Source organism: Symphalangus syndactylus, chromosome 7 (assembly GCF_028878055.3).
Source record: "Symphalangus syndactylus isolate Jambi chromosome 7, NHGRI_mSymSyn1-v2.1_pri, whole genome shotgun sequence".
Taxonomy (NCBI): domain Eukaryota; kingdom Metazoa; phylum Chordata; class Mammalia; order Primates; family Hylobatidae; genus Symphalangus; species Symphalangus syndactylus.
In genome coordinates this window covers 72,067,526-72,087,659 of record NC_072429.2, presented here as the reverse complement: position 1 = coordinate 72,087,659, position 20,134 = coordinate 72,067,526, and the positions used below count along the sequence as shown (strand labels likewise).

The following is a 20,134-nucleotide window of genomic DNA, read 5'->3' as shown; positions in this document are numbered from 1 at the left end:
CAGTGTCCCACAACATTTTTTCGTTCCTTGTTGCAATCATCTCTCTTTGTACCTGGGACCCCACACAGCTAGTAATCTGCTTTCTGTGACTATAGATGAGTTTGCAGTTTCTAAAACTATATAAATGTAATCATATAGTAGTATGTACTCCTACCAGACTATTTTCACTTAGCATAGTTTTTTTTTTTTTTTTTTTTTTTTTGTTGAGACGGAGTCTCGCTCTGTCACCCAGGCTAGAGTGCAGTGGCGCAATCTCGGCTCACTGCAAGCTCCGCCTCCTGGTTTCACGCCATTCTCCTGCCTCAGCCTCTCCAAGTAGCTGGGACTACAGGCGCCCGCCACCACACCTGGCTAATTTTTTGTATTTTTAGTAGAGACGGGGTTTCACTGTGGTCTCGATCTCCTGACCTCGTGATCCGCCCGCCTCGGCCTTCCAAAGTGCTGGGATTACAAGCGTGAGCCACCGCGCCCGGCCGCATAGTTATTTTGAGTTTGCTCATGTTTTGTGTGTGTCAGTATTTCTTCCTTTTTATTACTGAGGAGTAGTCCATTATGTGGATATAGCACACTTTGTTTTTTGGACATTCATCTGTTGATGGATATTTTCATTGTTTTTAGCTTTTTGCTATTATAATAAAGCTAATTTGAACATCTATATGCAAGTCTTCATATAGACATTGTATTAATCCATTCTTATATTGCTATAAATACTTGAGACTGGCTAATTTATAAGAAAAGAGGTTTAGTTAGCTCATGGTTCTGCAGGCTCTACAGGAAGCATAGCAGCATCTGCTTTTGGGGGGGCCTCAGGATGCTTCCAATCATGGTGGAAGTAAAAGGCATGTCATATGGTAAAAGCAGGAGCAATGTGGGGATTAAGGGGGTCCCACACACTTTTATATGACCAGATCTCATGATAACTCACTGTTGTGAGGACAGTATGAAGGGATGGCACTAAACCATTCATGAGAAATCCACCCCCATGATCCAGTCCCCAGACCCCACCTCCAACATTGGGGATTACAATCCAACATGAAATTTGGGTGGGGACACAGACCCAAACCATATCAGACATATATTATCTTTTCTCTTTCTCTATTTTATTTTCTCTGTTTCTTTGGTAATAAGAGAGCCAGGAACATATAGCAGGTGCATGTTTAACTTTTTAAGACATTGCGAAATTTTTTGCAAAAGTAGTTGTACCATTTTACATTCCTCTCAGCGGTCTATTTTCTGCCCCCTTGCCTACAGGTTATATAGTCAGCCTTTCTAATTTTAGCCATTCTTATAGGTATGTGGTGGAATCTCATTGTGGTTTCAGTTTGCATTTCCGTAGTGACTGATAATGTTGGCCATCTTTTTGTGTGTTTGTCATCAGTGTATACCTTTAGTGAAGTGTCTGTTCAGATCTTTGCCCATTATTTTTTATTGGGTTTGTTTTATTGTTCAGTTTTGAGAAGTTCTTTATTCTGTTGTTTGGTGCATATGTTTATAATTGTTTTATCTTCTTGATGAATTAACCCTTTTATCAATAATAATGTTCTTTGTCTCTTTTTTAATTAAAAATTATTTTTAATTTTTGTGGGTACATAGTAGGTATATGTATTTATGAGGTATATATATTTATGAGGTACATGAGATATTTTGGTATACCGAATGCATACAACGTATTTGGTATGTTGCATGTACCAAAAATCTATGTGAAGAAAAAGAACAAACATTTCCATTGTCCCACAGAATTTTCTCATTCCTCGTTGTAATCATCTCTCTTTGTACCTGAGACCCCAGGCAGCTACTAATCTTTTTTTTCACATAGGTATTTCACATAGATTAGGCACACAATGCGTAATAATCACATAATGGAAATTGGGTATCCAAAGCCTTAAGCATTTATCCTTTGTGTTACAAACAATGTAGTTACACTCTTTTAGTTATTTTAAAGTGTAAAATTAAATTATTATTGACTATAGTCCCCCTGTGTGCTGTCAAATACTAGGTCTTATCCATTCTTTCTAACTAATTTTTTTTTGGTACCCATTAACCAGCTTCCCATCCCCTCAACCTTCCTGCTACCTTTCTCAATCTCTAGTAACCATCCTTCTATTCTCTATCTCTGTGAATTCAATTGTTTTGATTTTTAGACCTCACAAATAAGTGAGAACATGCAGCGTTTGTCTCTCTGTGCCTGGCTTATTTCACTTAACATAGTGACCTCCAGTTCTACCCATGTTATTGCAAATGACAGGATCTCATTCTTTTTTATGGCTGAATAGTACTCCATTGTGTGTAAATACCACTCTTTATCCATTCATCTATTGCTGGACACTTAGGTTGATTCCAAATCTTAGCTATTGTAAGCACTCCTAACAAACATGGGAGTGTAGATATCTTTTCAATATACTAATTTCTTTTCTTTTGGGAATATACCCAGCAGTGAGATTGCTGGATTGTATGGTAGTTCTATTTTTAGTTTTTTGAGGAACCTCCAAACTGTTCTCCATAGTGGTTGTACTAATTTACATTCTTGCTAACAACGTATGTGGGTACCCTTTTCTCCACATCCTTGCCAGCATTTATTATTGCCTGACTTTTGGATAAAAGCCATTTTAACTTGAGCAAGATGATATCTCAGTGTAGTTTTGATTTGCATTTCTCTGATGATCAGTGATGTTGAGCACCTTTTCATATACCTGTTTGTTGTTTAAATTGGATTATTAGATTTTTTTCCTGTAGAGTTATTTGAGCTTCTTATATATTCTGATTATTAATACCTTGTCAGATGGATAGTTTGCACATATTTCTCTCCCATTCTGTGGGTTGTTTCTTCACTTTGTTGACTGTTTGCTTTGCTGTGCAGAAGGTTTTTAACTTGATGTGATCCCATTTGTCCATTGTTGCTTTGGTTGCCTGTGCTTGTGGGGTATTACTCAAGAAATGTTTGCCCACTCCAGCGTCCTGAAGATTTTCCTCAGTGTCGTCTTGTAATAGTTTCATAGTTTGAGGTCTTAGATTTAAGTCTTTAATCCGTTTTGATTTGATTTTTTTGTGTATGGCAATAGATAGGGTTCTAGTTTCATTTTTCTGCATATGGATATCTAGCTTTCCCAGTACCATTTATTGAAGAGACTGTCTTTTCCCCAGTGTATGTTCTTGACACTATTGTCAAAAATGAGTTCATTGTAGGTGTGTGGATTTGTTTCTGGATTCTCTCTTCTATTCCATTGGTCTGTGTGTTTATTTTTTTTTTTTTTTTTGAGACGGAGTCTTGCTTTTTCACCCAGGCTGGAGTGCAGTGGCGCGATCTCGGCTCACTGCAAGCTCCGCCTCCTGGGTTCACGCCATTCTCCTGCCTCAGCCTCTCCCAGTAGCTGGGACTACAGGCGCCCGCCACCACGCCCGGCTAATTTTTTGTGTTTTTAGTAGAGACGGGGTTTCACCGTGGTCTCGATCTCCTGACCTCGTGATCCGCCCGCGTCGGCCTCCCAAAGTGCTGGGATTACAAGCGTGAGCCACCGCGCCCGGCTGTGTGTTTATTTTTATGTAGTGCCATGTTGTTTTGGTTTCTATAGCTCTGTGGTGTAATTTGAAGTCAGATAATGTGGTCCCTCCAGTTATGTTCTTTTTGTTTAGGATAGCTTTGGCTATTCTGGGTCTTTTGTGATTCCATATAAATTTTAGAATTGTTTTTTCTATTTCTCTGAAGAATGTCATTGATATTTTGATAGGGAATGTGTTGAGTCTGTAGGTTGCTTTGATTCTTCCAATTTATTTTTTCGTGTCCTCTTCAGTTTCTTTCATCAGTATTTTATAATTTTCATTGTAGGGATCGTTCACTTCCTTGGTTGAGTTAATTCCTAGGTATTAAATTTTATTTAAGGCTATTATAAATGGGATTACTTTTTTTATTTCTTTTTCAGATTGTTCACTGTTGGCGTATAGAAATGCCACTGATTTAGTATATTTATTTTGTATCCTGCAACTTTACTAAATTTGTTTATCTGTTCTAATAGTTTTTTGTTGGAGTCTTTAGGTTTTTTTAAATATAAGATCATATCATCTGCTAACAATGATAATTTGACTTCTTTTCCAATTTGGATACCCTTTCTTTCTTTCTCTTGTCTGATTGCTCTAGCTGGTACTTTCAGTATTATGTTGAATAACAGTGGTGAAAATGGGCATCTTTGTTGTGTTACAGACCTAAGAGGAAAGGCTTTTACTTTTTCCCCATTCATTATGATACTAGTTGTGGATCTGTCATATATGGCTTTTATTATGTTCAGGCATGTTCCTTTTATACCCAGTTATTTAAGGGTTTTTATCACAAAGTGATGTTGAACTTTATCAGATGGTTTTTTGGCATCAATTGAAACGTATGGTTTTTGTCCTTCATTTTGTTGATGTGATGTATCACATTGATTGGTTTGTGTATGTTGAGCCATCCTTGCATCGCTGTGATAAATCCCACTTGGTTGTGATGAATAATCTTTTAAATGTATTGTTGGATTAGGTTTGCTAGTATTTTGTTGAGGGTTTTTGCATCAATATTCATCAGAGCTATTGGTCTGTAGATTTCTTTTTTTTTTTTTTCTTTTTTTTTTTTTTTTTGATGTGTGTTTAGTTTTTGGTATCAGGGTAATATTGGCCTCATACAATGAGTTTGGAAGCGTTCCGTCCTCCTCTATTTTTCAGAATAGTTTGAGTAGGATTGGTATTAGTTCCACTTTAAATATTTGGTAGAATTCAGCAGTAAAGCTGTTGGGTCCTGGCCTTTTCCTTACTGGGAAGCTTTTCATTACTGCTTTGATCTCCTCACTTGTTATTGGTTTGCTCAGGTTTTGGATTTCTTCCTGGTTCAATCTTTGTAGGGTGTATGTATCTAGGAATTTGTCTGTTTCTTCAAGATTTTTCAATTTTTTGGCATATAGTTGCTCACAGTAGTCGCTAACGATCCTTTGAATTTCTGTTGTATCCATTGTAATGTCTCCTTTTTCATCTCTGGTTTTATTTACTTGGGCCTTCTTTCTTTTTTTCTTAGTCTGACTAAACGTTTGTCAATTTTGTTTATCTTCTCAAACACCAACTTTTTGTTCTATTGATCTTGTATAATTCATTTCAAATTCATTTATTTCTGCTCTGATCTTTATTATTTTTCTTCTACTAATTTTGAGTTTAGTTTGCTCTTATTTTTCTAGTTCTTTAAGGTGCGTTGTTAGATTGTTTGTTTGAAATTTTTCCACTTTTTTGGTGTAGGTGTGTATAGCTATAAGCCTCCCTCTGAGTACTGCTTTTGCTGTATCCCATAGGCTTTGGTTTAATCCTTCATTTCAAGAAATTTTTCAATTTCCTTCTTAATTTCTTCATTGAAATGGTCATTCAGGAGCATATTGTTTAATTCTCATGTGTTTGTGTAGTTTCCAAAATTCCTCTTGTTATTGATTTGTAGTTTTATTCCATTGTGGTCAGTGAAGATGCTTGATATTATTTTAGGTTTTCTTTCTTTTTTCTTTTTCTTTCTTTCTTTTTCTTTTTTTTTTTTAATGTTTTAAGACTCGTTTTGTGACCTAACATGGTTTATCCTTGAGAATGATCCATGTGTCAAGGAGAAAAATGTGTATTCTGCAGCCATTGGATGAAATGTGTAAATATCTACTAGATCCATTTTGTCTATAGTGCAGAATAACTCTGATGTTTCTTTGTTGATTTTCTTTCTGGGAGATCTGTGCAGTGCTGAAAGTGGGGTGTTGAAGTCTCCAGCTGTTATTGTATTGGGGTCTGTCTTTCCCTTTAGCTCTAATAATATTTGCTTTATGTATCTGAGTGCTCCAGTGTTGGTTGTGTATATATTTACAATTATTATATCCTCTTGCTGAATTGACCCCTTTATCATTATATAATGACCTTTTTTTGTCTCTCCTTACAGTTTTTGTCTTGAAATCTGTACTACTTTTTCTGATATGAGTGTAGCTGTGTCTGCTCTTCTTTGGTTTCCGTTGCCATGGAATATGTTTCTCCATCCCTCTCTTTTCTGTCTGTGTGTGTCTTCATAGGTGGGGTGTGTTTCTTGTAGGCAACAGATCATTGGATCTTGTTTGTTTCTCCATTCAGCCACTCTATGTCTTTTGTCTGGGAATTTAGTTCATTTACATTCAGTGTTTTTTTTTTTTTTTTTTTTTTTTTTTTTGAGAAGGAGTCTCACTCTCTTGCTCTTTCACCCAGGCTGGAGTGCAGTGGTGCGATCTTGGCTCACTGCAGGCTCTGCCCCCTGGGGTTCACGCCATTCTCCTGCCTCAGCCTCCCACGTAGCTGGGACTACAGGCACCCGCCAGCTCGCCCGGCTAATTTTTTGTATTTTTAGTAGAGACGGGGTTTCACCGTGTTAGCCAGGATGGTCTTGATCTGCTGACCTCGTGATCCACCCACCTCGGCCTCCCAAAGTGCTGGGATTACAGGCGTGAGCCACCGCAACCGGCCTACATTCAGTGTTATTATTGCTAAATAGCAACTTTCTCCTGCCATTGTGTTATTTGTTTTCTGTCTTTTCTTCCTTCTTTCCTTTCTTGCTGTCTTCCTTTTAGTGAAAGTGATTTTCTGTGGTGGTATGCTTTAATTTCTTGCTTTTTATTTTTTTGTGTATCTGTTGTATGTTTTTTGATTTGAGGTTACTATGAGGCTTGCAAATACTGTCTTTTTTAAATTAATTTTTTTTTTTTTGAGAGTATTGCTCTGTCTGTCAGGCTGGAGTACAGTGGCGTGATCTTGGCTCACTGCGATCTCTGCCTCCCAGATTCAAGTGGTTCTCATGCCTCAGCCTCCCAAGTAGCTGGGATTACATGTATGCACCACCACACCTGGCTAGTTTTTGTATTTTTAGTAGAGATGGGGTTTCACCGTGATGGCAAGGCTGATCTCAAACTTCTGACCTCAAGCAATCCACCTGCCTCGGCCTCCCAAAGTACTGGGATTACAGGTGTGAGCCACTGCGCCGGTGCAAATACTAATACTTATAACCCATTATTTTAAACTGATGACAGCTTAACACAATTGCATAAACAAACAAACTTGCAAAAAGAAAGTTAATTAAAACTCTACACTTTATCTTTGTCCCCACTGCCAGCTTTTTAACTTTTTGTTGTTTCTCTTTATGTCTTATTACACTATTTCTTGAAAAGTTGTTGTAGCTATTATTTTTGATTGGTTCATTATTTAGTCTTTCTACTTCAGTTAAGAGTAGTTTATACACCACAGGTACAGTGTTACACTCTTCTGTATTTTTCTGTATGCTTACCATTACCAGTGAGTTTTGTACCTTCAGATGATTTCTTCTTTCATTACTATCCTTTTCTTTCAGATTGAAGAACTCCCTTCAGCATTTCTTGTAGAACAAGTCTGGTGTTGATGAAATCCTTTGGCTTTTGTTTGTCTGGGAAAGACTTTATCTCTCCTTCATACTTAAAGGATATTTTCACCAGATATACTATTCTAGGTGAAAGTTTTTTTCCTTCAGCACTTAAAATATGTCTTGCCGCACTCTCCTCACCTTTAAGGTTTCCACTGAAAAGCCTGCTGCCAATTAGCTGGGTATGGTGGTGCATGCCTGTAATCTCAGCTACTCGGGAGGCTGAGGCAGGATAATTGCCTGAACCCGGGAGGTGGAGGTTGCAGTGAGGCAAGATCGCATCACTGCACTCCAGCCTGGGTGACAGAGTGAGACTCTGTTTCAAAACAAAACAAAACAAAACAAGTCTGCTGCCAATTGTATTGGAGCTCCATTGTATGTTATTTATTTCTTTTTTTCTGGCTGTTTTTAGGATCCTTTATCTTTGACCTTTGGGAATTTGATTCTTATATGCTTTGAGGTAGTCATCACTGGGTTAAATCTGCTTGGTGTTCTATAACCTTGTATTTGAATGTGGTTATCTTTCTGGTTTGGGAAATCCTCTGTTATTATCCCTTTGAATAAACTTTCTACTGTTATCTCTTTTTCTACCTTTTCTTTAAGGCCAGTAAGTCTTAGATTTGCCCCTTTGAGGCTATTTTCTAGATGTTTTTGGTGTGCCTCATTGCTTTTTAATTTTTTTCTTTTGTCTTTTCTAACTGTGTAATTTCAAATAGCCTGTTTTCAAGCCCACTAATTCTTTCTTCTTAATCAGTTCTGTTGTTAAGAGACTTTGATGTAGTCCTCATCATGTCAGTTGCATTTTTAAACTCTGGAATATCAGCTTGATTCTTTTTAATTTTGATCTCTTTGTCATATTTATCTGATAAGAATTCCAAATTCCGTTTCTGTGTTGTCTTGAATTTCTTTGAGTTTCCTCAAAACAGCTATTTTGAATTCTCTGCCTGAAAGGTCATATATCTCTGTTTTTCCAGGATTGATCCCTTGTGCTTTATATTAGTTCATTTGGTTAGGTCATGTTTTCCTGAATGGTGTCGATGGTTGTAGATACTTGTTGGTGTCTGGGCTTTAAACAGTTAGGTATTTATTGTAGTCTTCAGAATCTGAGCTTGTTTATGCCTGTCCTTGGGAAGGCTTTCCAGGAATTCGAAGGGACTTGGACCCCAAGCCCAACAATGCTGTGGCTTTTGGAGACTTGTTAGAGGTACAGCCTTGGCAGCCTTGGATAAGATCTGGAAGAATTCTCAGGATTTTTTTTTTTTTTTTTTTTTTTTTTCTTGAGACAGAGTCTCGCTCTGTCGCCCAGGCTGGAGTGCAGTGGCGCAGTCTCGGCTCACTGCAGGCTCCGCCTCCCGGGTTCACGCCATTCTCCTGCCTCAGCCTCTCCGAGTAGCTGGGACTACAGGCGCCCGCCACCACGCCCGGCTAATTTTTTGTATTTTTAGTAGAGACGGGGTTTCACTGTGGTCTCGATCTCCTGACCTCGTGATCCGCCCGCCTCGGCCTCCCAAAGTACTGGGATTACAAGCGTGAGCCACCACGCCCGGCCAAGAATTCTCAGGATTACCAGGCAGAGATTGTTCTTTTTCTTTACTTTCTCCCAAACAAATGGAGTGCTAAGCCACTTGGAATTGGGGATGTGGTGATGCAGGCACCTCTGTGGTCATCATCCCTGGGATTGCTCTGGGTCAGACCTGAAGCCAGCACAGCACTGGCCTTGTCCAAGGCCCTTCCCTTAAGGGTGGCGGGTTTTTCCCCGGGCTCCAGGTGTGTCCAGAGATGCTGTCTGAGAGCCAGGGATTGGAGTCAAAAACCTTAGCAATTTACCTGATGTTTTCTTCTATTGTGGCTAAGCTGGCACTCAATCCATAATACAAAATCCCTCCCACTCTTCCCTCCCCTTTCCACAGGCAAGGAACCTCTCCTTGTGGCCACCAACACCACCACTGGTCCATGGGCTCATTCTTTAGGGCAGTGGGCTCCCTGAAGTAGATCCGGAAATGCTGTCCAGCATAGGTGTGGACTCGGGGACCCCAAGAGCCTTCTTTTTGCTCTTCCCACTGTGGCTGAGCTGGTACCTAGGGCACAAGACAATGTTCCCTTTACTTTTCTGTCTGCTTTTCTTAAACAGGAGTCTTTCACAATAGCCACCACAGCTGGGAATGTGCTGGGTCACCCCTGAAGCCAGCACATGTCAGAGCCCAGGGCCCACTGCATACTCCTTGGGTATCAGTGGTGATAATTCAGGACCCATTGGTTCTTTGGTCAGCAGGTAATGAATCCTGCCAGGATTGAGTCCTTACCTTCAAGGCAGTGGGTTCCTTTCTGGCCTAGGGTGTGTCTACAAATGTTATCTTGGAGCTAGGGCCTGGTGCCTTATCCTACGGTGGCTTAGCTGATATCCAAAATGCGAGACGAAGTTCTCTTTTTTTCTTCACTCTCCTCTCCTTAAGCAGAAGGAAGTAGACACTTTCATTGCTACAAGTTGCACTTCCTGGGGTTAGGGGAGGAATGGCATAAGCACTCCCTTAGCTATTCCAGCTGGTGTCTCCCTAGGTTGCGTGCCATCCTAATTCACTGGCTCTAAGCCCAGCCTCACACTAGGAGTTGTCTAGGAAGTACAGTCTCGTGTCCTAGACTGCCTTTCAAATTTATCTAGGACCCTGGAGCACTTCAGCCTGTAGTGGCAAGTCTGGCCAAGAAATTCAAGTTCCAACTGCTATGATGGGCAATTCCCCTCCAGCTAGTGCTGGTCCAAATCCTCCCCCCCTCTGCAGGTGCTGGCTGAGCCCAGCACATTTTCATTGTCTGCTGTGACAGGGCAGCACTGAGTTTAATGTACTGTTTTCCAATAGCTGTGCTCTCCTCCCTCAAAGTGTACAGATTTTCTCTCCACGCCACGTGGTTGCTGCTGGGAGTGTGGGAGAGGGTTGATGTTGGTGATTCAAGACTCTCCTACCTTCCTCAATGCCTCTTTTGGCGATAAGAAGTTAAAGCCAGGCACTGTGATTGTTCACCTGATTTTTGTTTCTTGTAACGGTGCTTTTCTGTGTCCATAGTTGTTAAAATTTGGTGTTCCACTGGGGGTGATGAATGGTATAGGCTTCTGTTCTACCCTCCTCTGTAATTTTACTCTACCCTCTTCTGTAACTTTACCCAGTGAACATACTTTGTGTGTGGTCTGAATTCTTTGTATTTATTGAAACTTATTTTATGGCCCAGAATGTGGTCTGTCTTGGTAAATGTCCTGTGAACAATTGAGAACAAGTGTATATTCTGCTTTTCTTGGTTGGAGTATTCTAACAGTGTTGATCAGATTGTGTTGGCTGATGGTGTTGTTCAACTGTACTATATTCTTGGTGATGTTTTTTGCTTGTTATATCAGTTTTTGATAAGGAGTATTGACTCTGACTTTAATTGTCAATTTTATAGTTTAAGTTTTGTCAGTTTTTGCTTCATGTATTTAAGCTGTGTTATTAGGTGCCTAAATGTTTAGGATATCAATGTCTTCTTAATTGCTTTCTTTATTCATATGAAATGACCTTTGTTACCACTGGTAATAGTGTTTACTCTGGAATCCACTTAGTCTGATATTAATATAGCCATTCTAATTTCTCCTTGATTTATGTCAGTATATGTTTTTCGTCTTATAACTTTAAAACTATATGTGCTTTTATATTTGAAGTACAGTTTTTGTAGGTAGCATGTAGTTTGATTTTGCATTTTTATCTAGTTTGACAATCTCTGACTTTCAAATGGGGGCATTTATACCATTTTGTTCTAATTTTCACAACTAACCATGTGTTCTTATTAGCCTCATTTCACTAAAGAGGTAAGAAACTGAGAGTTAGAATAATTAACTTCCCAGTGTTGTACATAGTAAATGGTCAAGCCATGGCTTAAATTCATAAACAGTGTGTCTCCAGCATTCCATCTTAAAACTACTACACTTTTTACTGTAGTAGGAATCTTAAGAGAGATTATAGAAAAGCATAGGATTGCCTTGGAAATACTTATATTTTACAGAATGTTCACATTGATGGTTTTACAGAATGTTCATGTTGATGATGGTAAGAATGGTAGTTTGAATGGGAAGGTCATATTAAGGGAACTGCTTTAAGATAGTAAAAAGAAATTTTTTTCTATACTTCCAACACTTTTTTTTTTAATTAAAAAATTTGTTTTCGAGATAGGGTCTTGCTATGTTGCCCAGGCTGGAGTGCAGTTGTGCAGTCATAGCTCACTACAGCGTTGATCTCCTGGGCTCAAGGGATCCCCCTGCTTCAGCCCCCTCAGTAGCTGGGACTACAGGTGCACACCACCATGCCTGGATAATTTTTTACATTTGTGGTAGTGCTGAGGTCTCCCTGTGTTGCCCAGGCTGGTCTCGAACTTCTGAGCTCAAGTGATCCTCCCACCTTGGCCTCCCAAAGTGCTGGGATTCCAGGCATAAGCCACCATACCTGGCTGTAACACTTCATTTCTGACACTGAATATGTGGGGTTTTTTCCCACGCCAGCGAATTCTGCAGTTGTCCCCATACATTAACTGGATGTCCTACTGTTTAACTAAATTCTGACACTAACTGCCCACGGTTAGTGCAGACCCTGCAGGTTAAGGGCTCAGTCCCACAACACTGCTGTCACCTCACATGACAGTCACAAATCTGGGTCTTCTAAACTTGTGACCAACTGGCTGTAAACCATGGGTTCTCAGCACCCTCTTCTCAGGTTCCATAATTTGTTAAAACAGCTCACAAGACTCAGGGGAATACATACTTATATTTACTAGTTTATTATAAAGGATATTCTAAAGTATATAGGTGAACAGCCAGATAAAGAGTACATAGGAGGGCCGGTGTGGTGGCTCACGCCTGTAATCCCAGCACTTTGGGAGGCTGAGGTGGGTGGATCACGAGGTCAAGAGTTCAAGACCAGCCTGGCCAACATGGTGAAACCCCGTCTCTACTAAAAATACAAAAATTAGCCTGGAGTGGTGGCTTGTGCCTGTCATGCCAGCTCCTTGGGGGGCTGAGGCAGGAGAATCACTTGGATTTGGGAGGCGGAGGTTGCAGCGAGCCGAGATTGTGCCACTGCACTCCAGCCTTGGCGACAGAGCAAGACTCCATCTCTGGGGGAAAAAAAAGAAAAGAAGTACATAGGATGAAGTGTGTGAGAAGGGAAATGGAGCTTCCAAGCCCTGTCTGGGTGTGCCACCCTGCAGCACCTCAGTGTGTTCACCAGCCTGCAAGCTTTTTGAACCCTATCTTTTAGGGATATTTATGGAGGCTCCGTCACATAGGCATGATCGATTATTAACTCAGTCTCCAGCCCCTCTTTCCTCCATGGCAGATAGGAATGGGATGGGGCTAAAAATGAAGTTTCTAACCATGGCTTAGTTTTTCTGGTGACTGGCCCTCAGACTAGCTTTCTATCCAGGGGCCTGCCAAGAGTTGGCTCATTAGAATAAAAATTTCCTATCACCCAGGAAATTCCAAGGAATTTAAGAGCTCTGTGTTAGAAATTGGGATCAAAGACCAAATATTAGAACAAAAATGCTCCTACTTCTCCTGTCCCTCTGGAAATTACAAGGTTTTGGGAGCTCTGTGTTAGGAACCAGGGCCAGAGACCAAATAGATATTTCTTATATACCACAGATGGTGTTGTGGTAGTTTAGGGGAAAGATACTGATACCCTCCACTAAGACATTGGTGCATGTATATATCTTAGTATAAAGAGAGGAGGCCAGGTCTGAAAAACATTTAAGTTGAATCAGTACTTGTTAATTGCAAGCAGGAGAGAAGGGAAGACCTCTCAAAGGTGTCTGGCTCATGAGATTGGGAAAATGGTGACATCTGGTTGATTAGGAGGCAGGAAAGATTAGAGATAGGAGCTAAATGAAGTATACTGAGTCTGAGTTTATAGGAGCCTTAGACTAAGGAGGTGACAATATAAGTTACAAGGAAGAGTTATGAGATGTTAAATAAGCCTTAGGAAGGCAAGGATAAACGAAACTAATGAGGTTTGAACCTGAACTGTTGGGAGATAATGGATGAAACATTTTGGGGCATGAACTGATTTGGAGGGGGTAGAGTGGAGGAGGCAATGTTTTGTTTGACCTTTTACCTCTTGAGTTTGTGGAAATACCAAGTAGACAGATTTATGTGATTGTTGTTTCGGAGAGGTCAGGTCTGGAGACACGTAAATTTAATATACTTTCCTGATGCAATCAGGAGTCTCAAGGTCATTTATGTGGGTATTTCTGTTTTCAAGCATATGAGTTATATGCAAGATTATGTATATTATATATATCATGTGAAACCTTTAAACTTTCTTATTTTGTGGCAGAGTTCTTTGTTAAATACCAAAATTTGAAGAAAAACAAAGAGCTAGTCATTGAAAAATCATTTTGAAACCAGAGCGAGTATTAAAGATACATTCTAGGTATACATTTTAAACTGAATTAGAATAAAAGAAAAATTAATCACTTTAAACAGGTATGTTTATGTTGTGAATTTCAAATGACAAATCCCAGTTCCCTATTTTGATTAATTAAAAATCTGCAGAAAAAATGGAAAGAGTGGTGTAATAGACACTCATGTATGTTTTAGATTCACCGATCGTTAATTTATTTGCCACATTACTTTATTTCTTGCTCCCTCTATATTGACATATACTTTTTCCTTGAACAATTTGAAAGTAAATTTCAGCTACCATGACACTTCACTCTTAAATACTTACATATCTATCTTGTAAGACTAAAGACGTTCTTCTTCATAACCACAATACTGTTAATCACACAAGAAATTTAATCCTGGCTAAACCTATTACTTAATGTATAGTTCACAGTCACATTTCCCCAGTTGTCCTCTGAATGTCCTTTATAGCTTTTTTTCCCCTTCCCATTTTAGACATAATCAAGGCTCATGCGTGGTATTTATCATGTCTTTTCATGTCTCTTTTCTTTTCTTTCTTTTTTTTTTGAGACAGAGTCTCGCTCTGTCGCCCATGCTGGAGTGCAGTGGCGCAATCTCGGCTCACTGCAAGCTCCACCTCCCGGGTTCATGCCATTCTCCTGCCTCAGCCTCCTGAGTAGCTGGGACTACAGGCGCCCACCACCACGCCTGGCTAATTTTTTTGTATTTTTAGTAGGGACGGGGTTTCACCGTGTTAGCCAGGATGGTCTTGATCTCCTGACCTTGTGATCCGCCTGCCTCAGCCTCCCAAAGTGCTGGGATTACAGGCATGAGCCACTGTGCATGGCCTTCATGTCTCTTTAGTGTCCTCCCTGCATTCTTTTTTTTTTTTTCCTTTTATGACATTGACATTTTTGGAGCCTAGGCCATTTGTTTTATAGAATGTCCCATAATCTAGATCTCTCTGATTGTTTCCCTATGATTAGATTCAGATTAAACATTTTTGGCCAAGAATAGTACATGGTTGTTGATGTGTACTTCTCATTGGATTGTATCGGGGGCACATGACGTCAATTTGTATGATTATTGGTGATGCTAACCTCATGAAGTTGTTTTCTATCTCATCTCCTTTCTGCAATAATATATATTTTTTGTAATAAGTAATTTTAAGTTAATACTTAGTATTCCTAGAAAGTAATAAGCAGTCTGGAGTGAAACCAATTACGCGCTTATCATGTAACTTGATTCTGAATTTTAAAGGTGAAGAATAGGTTTGGGGGCTCATATGGAAATACAGTGAGAATGGAATGTAGGACATGTTAGTGGAAGGATGTGCGTGAGATGAGGATGCACAGGTAGAGCCTTTGTGCCATGCTAAAACAGGAACAGTTGAAGGGTTTTAACCTGATGTTGATTGGGGTGTTGAAATTGGATTTGTGTTTTAGAAAGATAGTTTTAGCAGTGATCAGCTGGAAGAATATTATGTCCAAGCTAAAGATGATGAAAGGCTGGATCCAGTTGACAGAGAAGAAGAAGATTTGAGAAATATTTATGATGTTAAAATGGACAGAATTTAGTGATTGGCTCACTGTTTGTTGTGGAGATTCAGAGATTTTGGTAGTATAATATTTAATAGAATTGCCTGACTCATTGCCTAGATTGTGCTAAATGTAACACTCAAGGAATTAGATTTTATAAAAGTATTATAGACGCATGGTCTTTTGGCTTCTCTTACAGTTTCTCTTATTATTTCTACTTATTCTACTTTTCTGAGGACCATTTGAATGACATTAACATTGTGATTCCATTTAGAGGAAAGATTGCTTCTTGATTTATTCTACCCAAAATGTACACCTACATCTGCTACTAAGCTTTTGGATAGGATAGAACAGAATTTGGTACTCTCTTAAAATTTCTTCACTAGGTAGAGTAAGACTTTGTTGCAAATGATCCATAGGTAAGGTCACCTCTAGCTCTAAAATTCTGATTCTATAATGTTTATTTTTCTCTCAGACAGCCCATTTTATTTCTTGGAAAAGTCTTAATGTTTTCTTTGTCTATTTATGTTTTTCTAAGATGTTCTCAGTGCAGCTGAGTCTTGGTGAGCAGACATGGGAATCCGAAGGCAGCAGTATAAAGAAGGCTCAACAGGCTGTTGCCAATAAAGCTTTGACTGAATCTACGCTTCCCAAACCAGTTCAGAAGCCACCCAAAAGTAATGTTAACAATAACCCAGGTATGGCAGTGACTCCTTCTGTTACGCTGTCTGCTATGTGTGTTCTGCTTGTTGTATGTTTCATTTATTGTAGGCTAGTAACAGAGTGAGCAAGTATTAATAGTACACATATGCCCATACCTACACACACACACACACACACAGCAGCATAAAAATAACTGAAGGAGGCTTGGCGTGTTGGCTTATGCCTGTAATCCCAGCACTTTGGGAGGCCGAGGCGGGTGGATCACGTTAGGTAATGAGTTCGAGACCATCCTGGCCAACATGGTGAAACCCCGTCTCTAGTAAAAATATAAAAAATTAGCCGGGTGCCTATAATCCCAGCTACTCAGGAGGCTGAGGCACGAGAATTGCTTGAATCCGGGAGATGGAGGTTGCAGTGAGCCAAGATCTCGCCATTGCACTCCAGCCTGGGCAACGAGCGAAACTCCATCTCAAGAAAAAAAAAAAAAAAAAATGAAGGTGAGAGGATGAAGAAAGTAATTGTAACTGTTTTTAAAATTTGCTTTAGTGGATACTATAAAAGTGCATTGTTTACTTTTTTAATGTTGGCAAAAACATATTTGAATACAAAGCACAGAAAATTTGATTTTTTTTTTTTTTTTTTAAAGTAAAGATAGGCCAGGCGCGGTGGCTCATGCCTGTCATCCCAGCACTTTGGGAGGCCGAGGCAGGTGGATCATGAGGTCAGGAGATTGAGACCATCCTGGCTAACACAGTGAAACCCTGTCTCTACTAAAAAAAATACAAAAAAATTAGCTGGACATGGTGGCGGGCGCCTGTAGTCCCAGCTACTCAGGAGGCTGAGGCAGGAGAATAGCGTGAACCCGGGAGGCAGAGGTTGCAGTGAGCCAAGATCGTGCCACTGCACTGCAGCCTGGGCAACAGAGCGAGACTCCATCTCAAAAAACAAACAAACAAAAATGACAGTGGACTGGTACAGTGGCTACCACCTATAATCCTAGCACTTTGGGAGGCCTGGGTAAGAGGATTGCTTGAACCCAAGAATTTGAGAGCAGCCTGGGCAATATACCAAGATCTTGTTTCTACCCCTGCAAAAAAAAAAAAAAATTACAAAAAATGATTAATTTCTCTTTTTAGATATATAGTTTAAATAGTTATATATATATGAAACTATATTTTATATATTCATATATGAAACTATATATTTTATATATTCATATAATATATGAAACTATATATTTTATATATTCATATAATATATAAAACTATATTTTATATATTCATATAATATATGAAACTGTATATTTTATATATTCATATAATATATGAAACTATATTTTATATATTCATATAATATATGAAACTATATTTTATATATTCATATAATATATGAAACTGTATATTTTATATATTCATATAATATATGAAACTATATTTTATATATTCATATAATATATGAAACTGTATATTTTATATATTCATATAATATATGAAACTGTATATTTTATATATTCATATAATATATGAAACTATATTTTATATATTCATATATGAAACTATATTTTATATATTCATATAATATATAAAACATATTTTATATATTCACATAATATATAAACTATATATTTTATATATTCATATAATATATAAAACTATATATTTTATATATTCATATAATATATAAACTATATATTTTATATATTATATATATTTATATAATATATAAAACTATATAGTTTATATATTTATATAATATATAAAACTGTATATTTATATAATATATAAAACTATATATTTATATATAGCCCGGTCAGCATGGTGAAACCCCATCTCTACTAAAAATACAAAAGTTGGCTGGGCATGGTGGCGTGCTCCTGTAGTCCCCGCTACTCAGGAGGTTGAGGCAGGAGAATTGCTTGAACCTGGCAGGCGGAGGTTGCAGTGAGGCGAGATCACGCCACTACACTCCAGCCTGGGCAACAGAGCAAGACTCTGTCTCAAAAGAAAAAAAAAAAGAAAGAAACCCCATCACAAATTCCCCAAACCACCTGCATTTAAAATACTAAGTAAATTACTGTTCTAATTTTAAGCTCCTAAGAATAATTTTAAAGAGTTGTTCTAATTGCATCCAATACCAACAACATTATATGTTGTTATCTTTTTTTTTTTTATTTCAATAGTTTTTGGGGAACAGGTGGTATTCGGTTACATTGATAAATTCTTCAGTGATGATTTCTAAGGTTTGGTTGCACCCATCACCCATGCAGTGTATGCTGTACCCAATGTGTAGTCTTTACCCCTCATCCCCCTCCCCACCCTTCCCCCAGAGTCCCCAAAGTCCATTGTATTTGTTTTTTTTTTTTGAGATGGAGTCTCGCTCTGTCACCAGGCTGGAGTGCAGTGGTGTAATCTCGGCTCACTGTAACCTCCGCCTCCCGGATTCAAGAGGTTCTTCTCCCTCAGTCTCCCAAGTAGCTGGGACTACAGGCATGTGCCAGCACGCCTGACTAATTTTTTGTATTTTTAGTAGAGACGGGGTTTCACCATGTTAGCCAGGATAGTCTCGATCTCCTGACCTCATGATCCGCCCGCCCATCCCGGCCTCCCAAAGTGCTGGGATTACAGGCGTGAGCCACTGTGCCCGGCCTAATTTTTTTGTATTTTTAGTAGGGACAGGGTTTCACCATGTTAGCCAGGATGGTCTCGATCTCCTGACCTCATGATCCACCCGCTTCGGCCTCCCAAAGTGTTGGGATTACAGGCGTGAGCCACCGCGCCTGGCCCATTGTATCATTCTCAATGCCTTTGTGTCCTTATAGCTTACCTCCCATTTATGAGAACATACTACATTTGGTTTTCCATTCCTGTGTTACTTTACTTAGAATAATGGTCTCCAACTCCATCCAGGTTGCTGTAAATGCCATTATTTCATTCCTTTTTATGGCTGAGTAGTATTCTATGGTATATATATACACCACATTTTCTTTATCCGTTCGTTGATTGGTGGGCATTTGAGCTGGTTTTATGTTTTCACAATTGTGAATTGTGCTGCTATAAACGTGTATACAAGTGTCTTTTTCATATAATGACTTATTTTCCTCTGGGTAGATACCCAGTAGTGGGATTGCTGGATCAAATGGTAGTTCTACTTTTAGTTCTTTAAGGAATCTCCATACTGTTTTCCATAGTGGTTTTACTAGTTGACATTCCCACCAGCGGTGTAAAAGTGTTTCTTTTCGGCTGGGCGTGGTGGCTCACTCCTGTAATCCCAGCACTTTGGGAGACTGAGGCGGGCAGGTCACGAGCTTAGGAGATTGAGACCATCCTGGCTAACACGATGAAACCCTGTCTCTACTAAAAATACAAAAATAATTAGCCGGGCGGTGGCGGGCCCCTGTAGTCCTAGCTACTTGGGAGGCTGAGGCAGGAGAATGGTGTGAACCCGGGAGGCGGAGGTTGCAGTGAGCTGAGATCGCACCACTGCACTCCAGCCTGGTGACAGAGCAAGGCTCTGTCTCAAAAAAAAAAAAAAGAAAAAAGAAAAAAAAAGTGTTTATTTTCACCACATCCACGCCAACATCCTTTATTTTTTTATTTTTAAATTACGGCCATTCTTGCAAGAGTAAGGTGGTGTGTTAGTCTGTTCTCACACTGCTGTAAAGAACTTCCTGATTCTGGGTAATTTATGAAGGAAAGGAGGAAGTTTAGTTGACTCACAGTTCTATATGTCTGGGGAGGCCTCAGGAAACTTACAGTCATGGTTAAAGGTGAAGGAAAGGCAAACATCTTCTTCATAAGGTGGCAAGAGAGAAAAAGACTGAAGGAGGAACTTGCCAAACACTTACAGAACTATCAGATCTTGTGAGAACTCGGTCACTGTCGTGGGAACAGAAGGGGGAAACCGCCCCCATGATTCAAATTACCTCCACCTTGTCTCTCCCTTGACACATGGAGATTATGGGGATTACAATTCAAGATGAGATTTGGGTGGGGACACAGCCAAACCATATCAGTTGGTATTGCATTGTGATTTTGATTTGCATTTCCCTGATAATTCATGATGTTGAACATTTTTTCATGTTTGTTGGCCATTTGTATATTTTCTTTTGAGAATTATCTATTC

At 39.2% G+C, this 20,134-nt stretch overlaps 1 protein-coding gene across 21 annotated transcripts in view; it reads left to right on the top strand.

Annotated features, from left to right (window-relative positions):
* The window catches only part of STAU2 (staufen double-stranded RNA binding protein 2), a 338,058-nt gene that overhangs the window by 50,481 nt on the left and 267,443 nt on the right, over window positions 1-20,134 (top strand). For 19 of the 21 annotated variants that reach the window (XM_063642824.1, XM_063642827.1, XM_055286518.2 and 16 more), the window contains one exon: window positions 15,888-16,047. The exons of the other annotated variants lie outside the window; for them this stretch is intronic. In XM_063642824.1, coding sequence (XP_063498894.1) covers window positions 15,888-16,047 — 160 coding nt within the window. Of the gene's footprint in view, window positions 1-15,887; window positions 16,048-20,134 lie in introns of those variants that run through there. 21 annotated transcript variants of the gene reach the window in all.